The 6,058-nt window shown below is 42.6% G+C and overlaps 1 protein-coding gene across 1 annotated transcript; it reads right to left on the bottom strand.

The window, feature by feature from the left end:
* Positions 1–306: 306 nt before the first annotated feature.
* RPL39 (ribosomal protein L39) lies at positions 307–2,320 on the bottom strand. Its single transcript, XM_020975136.2, has 3 exons — positions 2,235–2,320; positions 1,136–1,239; positions 307–859 (listed from the first exon to the last, which is right to left on the bottom strand). Exons 1-3 carry the CDS (start codon positions 2,235–2,237, stop codon positions 811–813), a joined length of 156 nt encoding a protein of 51 aa, XP_020830795.1. The 5' UTR covers positions 2,238–2,320; the 3' UTR covers positions 307–810.
* Between the last annotated feature and the right edge of the window lie 3,738 nt (positions 2,321–6,058).

The following is a 6,058-nucleotide window of genomic DNA, read 5'->3' as shown; positions in this document are numbered from 1 at the left end:
TTTGTAGAAGCCCTTTATTAGCAGAATTGCATCTTCAGAAAATTGTGAAGCCATTCACCTGGACCAGGTCTAGTTCCTAACAAAGGTTGGGCTTTCCCAAACACACAAATAACCGACAACTCTGAAGTTGCCAACACTTAATTTCCACCTCCCAACAAGGAACAAAGACGGCTTATTGTATGAAATAAGCAGGGGGTCAACAGGTTACTTCTCTGACTGTGAGTTTGATAAATGAGCACAGTCAGCTGCGCATAATCTGGCTGAGACAGCTCCTGATTAGCAGCACTGGTGGCTTACACTGAAGGCTTGCAAATCTTAGATCCCCACAACAACCCTGTGAGGTAGGTGCTCTCTTATAACTCCTTAGAACACAAAAACAAAACACAGAGAGGTTATTGTGACAGCTTGTTCAAGGCAGGGCTTGGTTCTTCTTGACATGAGTAACTTGTTTCATTATGATCTCTGCCTCTTAAGCATAACCTCAAACATACAAATGCTACACAGAGATGTAGATAACAGTAATTTAAACTATATCACAATACACTGTACCTGAACACATGGATGCAATTTATGAAAACATTTAGGGGCAAGACAAATTTAACAGTTTCTTGGGATTGGGTTTTTTTTTTTATGTCTGCATCTTGGCAGATAGCTTCCAAAATGGGAGGGCTGTAGTGATAATTTACTTCTTATTGGGAGCAATGAGGCGATTGAGTGATTGATGGATGGATGGATGGATTGATGGATGGCATGGTAAGGGGGGGGGAGATGGTCTTGATGTAGAATGTCTTTCATTGCCCTGGCCATTCTCTATAATCCGAGCTTGGTTCTTCTCCAGTGTCTCCTTTTCGAGTTGTACCTAGATGAGGAGAAAAGAGAAGAGAACAAAAGGCCAAGTTACTCAATAACTGCTTTCAGTAGAACTTTCAATTCAAGCCAATATCTTCATGGAAGAAATCCCATTTGAGTTGTTTTAATATTTCCATCATTTCTTTTTTATTTACTCCTGCAAAATTACCCTGCGGGGACGAATCATATAAATAAAAAACATTTAAATCAAAGCCTTCCCTTGTTTAAGCCTGCAGGATGGACTGATTGATATTCACCACTAATCAGGAGGGGCAGCTGGTCTTACCTGATCTTATTTCCAGTTTTCATTCGAATCCATTGAGGGATGGGACGATTCTGCTTCTGTTTCTTGGCCAGGAACCTCTTGATCCTGAATGTTTTATGAGAGGACTAACAAGGAAAAACATTGTTTAAAATGATCCGAAGCCAAGCCTTTTTCTATTCAGAGGGAAGGTGAGGGAGAAGCCCCGCCCACTTGGTCCCATTCACAATACGGCAGAGCAATTTATTCCGCAGCCTCTGCAGAATTGGGGGCGGGACAAGATGGCTGCAGGCATGCTGACGTCACAACCAACTGTCAAGCCATTTTCTTTTTTCCCCTTTTTCTTTTCTTTCTTTTTTCGTCAAGCCATTTTCAAAAACTAATCCAAGTCACAGGATTAAAAACCTGGAAAAGGACCTAGGTTAAGTAAACTGCGGCAAAAGTAAAATGAAATGACTAGACTTAGAGCACCTTTTAATTAGATGGAAAGACCATCTAATCCAATCCCCTTATTTTACAGACGAAGAAACTGACTTGCCCGAGATTACATAGAGATGGCATTTAAGAGCCAGATCCTCTGGCTATGCCGCGTGGCCGCCCTTTTAATCAGCAGGGAAAAGAGGCTACGGGCTTTTTTTTTGTTTGCTTGCCAAAGGGGAAAGACCCACCCTGTTTTCGAGGTTTAAAATGACTACCCACGGTCCCTCTCAGCTCTAAATCTACGTCCTTTTTATGCTCACTACCTCAAAGTCATAGCAATGTCATCCAAGGGACCATGGGAGGGACCTCTTTCTTTTCCTAACACAATTCCTCCTCCATTGGGGGGGGTCCAAGCCGCTCGGCTTAAGGCTTCGGCGTCCCTCGGGGATCCCCTCCGTGACTTCTCCTAACTCTCAGCTGTTCTAGATGGAGCCTAGAGAACCCTCCCTCCCTGACCGGGAACCTGGTTTCAAAGCTAGGGAGCAGGGGGGCAAAGGCAATCTCCATCTACGCAGCACCAAATGTGCTCGACTCCCCTTCGAAAGCTTCCTAAGAAGCTTCCCCGAATGCCCCTCGCTGCTGCTGCCCTGCCTCCGGGGCCCTTGGAGCTGCGGCTGGAGGGGATGGCTGCGGATTCTCTTACCATGATGATGAGATGACAGCCGAGCTTCCACCACGATGGCTGGACGGGCGAAAAAGGGAGAAAGACTGGCGGAAGCTCGCTATTAGAGGCTCTGCAGAGGGCGGAGCTAGGGGGAGCTGCGCCTGCGCATTGGCAATAGGCTGCGCCCTCTGCAGGTTCCCAGGGGGCACTGCGGCGCAGGAAAAGCGTCTTGTCTTAAGTCTCTCTGCAGTCCTCAGCCCACGGATACTCAGATCCCGCCTCCCATACTGCGGCTTTTTGGAGGTGACATCATCCTGTTCTTGTTTTTCTGCTTAGAGACTCTTTGCTGCAGTGCAGAGTTTTACCAGCCTTTTTTTCCCCCCCGCAGCCCACACTCCATTGTTTCCACTGTTTTTCTTAAAAAATAATTTTTATTGACATTTTTGGTTTTCTATCGTCTATTTCCCCCTGTATCCTTTTTCCCTCCCCCTTCCCAGAATATCCCTTATAACAAAGAATGTTTTGAAAACAGAAAAAGAGAGGAAAAAATCAGTAAAATTGATCAATAAACCGAAAAAAATCTGGTTATGTGTGATGTACCCATGGACCCCCCCCCCAATCTTTGCAAAGGATGTACCCCTAGGCTGCTTTCCAGGGAAGTTGCTTTATTTAATATGAGAGGAAATACATTCTAGAGCTTACTATACATGTTCATAGAAATAAAATAAAAGAGAAATTACTTTTTCTTTTCCAGGGGCATATACCAGCATTTTATAATTTTGCTGGTTTGGAAATCACATTTCTGGAATATTTCCATAGGAAAATGTAGTTATTAACCAAATATTCACCCAGACCTCTTGATAAATGTGGGGAGGGGGTGGTATTCTAGCCTTTGTAGTTGTTAGAATGCTGCATTTGGATTCAAGACCAAATCCTGTCTCAGGTACTTCCTGTGTGACCCTGGGGAGTCATTTACTCTTTTCTGGGCCTCAGTGCCCTCATCTGTAAAAAGACAATAACGCCTGCAGCACTACCAGAAAAGAGCGGCAAATGAAATGACATAAAAATGATAATCTTGCTGTTATTATTCATCAGGATCTTCTGTTGAATTGAGGTTGATCCTTTGAGGCTGCACCACGGCTTCTAAGTAAGCAGTATCTATTTGTTGGCACAGGGGCTGAGACATTTGCCTATACCCTAAAATGGCACCTGCTGCTTTTTTTTTGTTTGTTTTTATTTTTCCAGATTTTGTTAATTTATTTCTTTTTAGTTTTCAACATTCACTTCCACAAGATTTTGAGTTCCAAATTTTCTCCCCATCTTGTCCCTCCCCCCACCCCAAGATAGCATTCATTCTGAACACCCCTTCCCCTAATCAGCCCTCCTTTCTATCTCACCACCACCACCCTTATCCCCTTCCTCTTCTATTTTCCTATAGGGCATGATAGATTTCTATACCCCACACCTGCTGCTTTTTTAAAAAATGTAAAATAAACTGCCTGGGAGGTAGTACGGTTGAAAGAGCCACAGCTATGGATTCAGAAAAGCTGGAATGACGTCACCTCTGCTGCTTACTACATGTATCTTTCTGACCATGGGTGAGCTTACAAACTTCCCTGTTTCCCCCTGTGTAAAATGAAGGGGTTGGACTAGACAGCATCTGAAATCCTTTCCAGCTCTAGACCTAAGATCCTGTGTGTGACCTTGGATAGGTCACTTCCCCTCTCTTGGCCTCAGTTTCCTCCTCTGTAAAATGAAGGGTTTGGACTAGACAGCATCTGAGATCCTTTCCAGCTCTAGGCCTAAGATCCTGTGTGTGACCTTGGACAAATCACTTCCCTTCCCTGAGGCCTCAGTTTCCTCAGCTGTTAAAAAGAATGTGTGGGGGCAGTAACAGCCACAATGTGTGATAACTTTGACAGACACATCTCCTCTCAGCAATGCAAGGATCCAAGACAACTCCAAAGGACTCTTGATGGAAAATGCTATCTACATCCAGAAAAAGAACTATGGAGTCTGAATGTAGATCGAAACACCTTATTTGCGCTCTCTCTCTCTCTCTCTCTCTCTCTCTCTCTCTCTTTTTTGTTTGTTTCTTCTTTCTTGTGGTTTCTCTCATTGGTTCTAATTCTTCTATACATCATGACTAATGTGAAAATAGGTTTAATATGAATGTATATGTACAACCTATATCAGATTGCATGCCATATTAGGGGAGAGTGGAGAGATGGTGAGAAAATTTGGAACTCAAAATCTTATGGAAGAGAATGTTAAAAACTAAAAATTAATTAATTAAAAGAATTTTTTTTTTTAAAAAAGGGTGTGTGTGGGAGTGGGAGACTAGATGGCCTGAGGCCTCTTGCAATTCTAGATCCATTTGGATCAAGGTTGGTCCTGGAGAAGAGTTGAGCAAATGTGACTCCTCTTGTTTGCAGATGTTGGGGCACTATGGATGTGGAATGTGGACTTTGCTTTGCTTGACTTTGCACATTTGGTACAAGGGCTATTTTTTTCTTTTTTCAGTTTGGAGGGGAAGGTGGAAAGGAAAAAGGTGGGAATAGGGTTACCAAAAGACAAAGAAAGAAAAGAGGGTCATGAAGTCTTTTTAAATCACAGAACCACAGACAAGTAGCTTTTCAAGTTGTTTATCCAATTTATTATATACTGGAAAAAGAAAAAAAAACAATCTGATAGGGATTTGCTCTTTCACAGCCAATCTTTTATTTCTGTTCTACTTTGTATGTGTGTGTGTGTGTGTGTATGTGTGTGTGGCAATTGGGGGTTAAGTGACCTGCCTAGGGTCACACAGCTAGTGTCAAGTGGTCTGGGGCCAGATTTGAACTCAGGTCCTCCTGATTCCAGGGCTAGTGCTCTATCCACTGCACCACCTAGCTGCCCCCTCTGTTATACTTTTAATGTGGAAGTACTCATTTTATTTGGTATTGAAGTTCAGAATTTTAAAAGTTTTTATTTTTTAATTTTTGCAAGGCAATTGGGGTTAAGTGACTTGCCCAGGGTCACATAGCTAGTGAGTATCATGTGTCTGAGGCTGCATTTGAACTCAGATCCTCCTGACTCCAGGGCCAGTGCTCTATCCACTGCACCATCTAGCTGCCCCTAAAAAGGTTTTAAAAAGAGAAAAGAAATGAGGGTCATGCAAAAACAAAAGTCATCAGTATTGCTGGTTCCAGAGTAGTATAACCCCACTGAATAGGGTTTCTGCACTTCTAAGAGCAGTGTGTGCTTTTAGCTACAAATTCTCCATTCTGGATGTTTTCTTTGCCTGTTTATGACTGAGCTAGTGAATAACAGACAGGCAGAATATTGTGCATGGAGTCAAAAGATGTGGCCTCCTCTCCTACCTGTGACTGTGTCACCTCTTCAAGCCCTAATTGGCTCCTCTACAAAATGGAGGCATGGGACCAAATGATCTCTAAGGGACAGAAGGCCAGCCAGAGTCACAAGCAGGACAACTCTGAAAACAATGTGTTAGATTTATTACTTATAAAAATGCAATAGTGTATGTAACAGATTTGTGATTTCCTGTATTATTTTTTCTGATCTTTCTATATGGAAATGTTCGTGTGTGGATGACTTTCAAGTTCGGAGTGATAAAAAGTAAAAATTGTTTTTAAAATATCTCTGAGGTTCCTCAAACCATTCTTTTTTTCATCATTTTATCTTGATCTCTGCCCCTTCATCAGCAGTGAAGACTTTTTAAATACCTCAAAGCTTTCATGGCTTCTACCATTGAACAAATAAGTTGAGAAGATGCAAACTTGTGTTACCTGGACAACTTTTTGCCCTCGATGATATCACGACTTATGTGTAAGATGTGACACGAGAAATCCCTGAAGTGTATG

This window comes from Phascolarctos cinereus, unplaced genomic scaffold, assembly GCF_003287225.1.
Source record: "Phascolarctos cinereus isolate Bilbo 61053 unplaced genomic scaffold, phaCin_HiC Scaffold_8;HRSCAF=390, whole genome shotgun sequence".
Lineage (NCBI taxonomy): Eukaryota > Metazoa > Chordata > Mammalia > Diprotodontia > Phascolarctidae > Phascolarctos > Phascolarctos cinereus.
The sequence above is the reverse complement of the archived record's forward strand: the minus strand, read 5'-3'. Positions and strand labels throughout refer to the sequence as shown.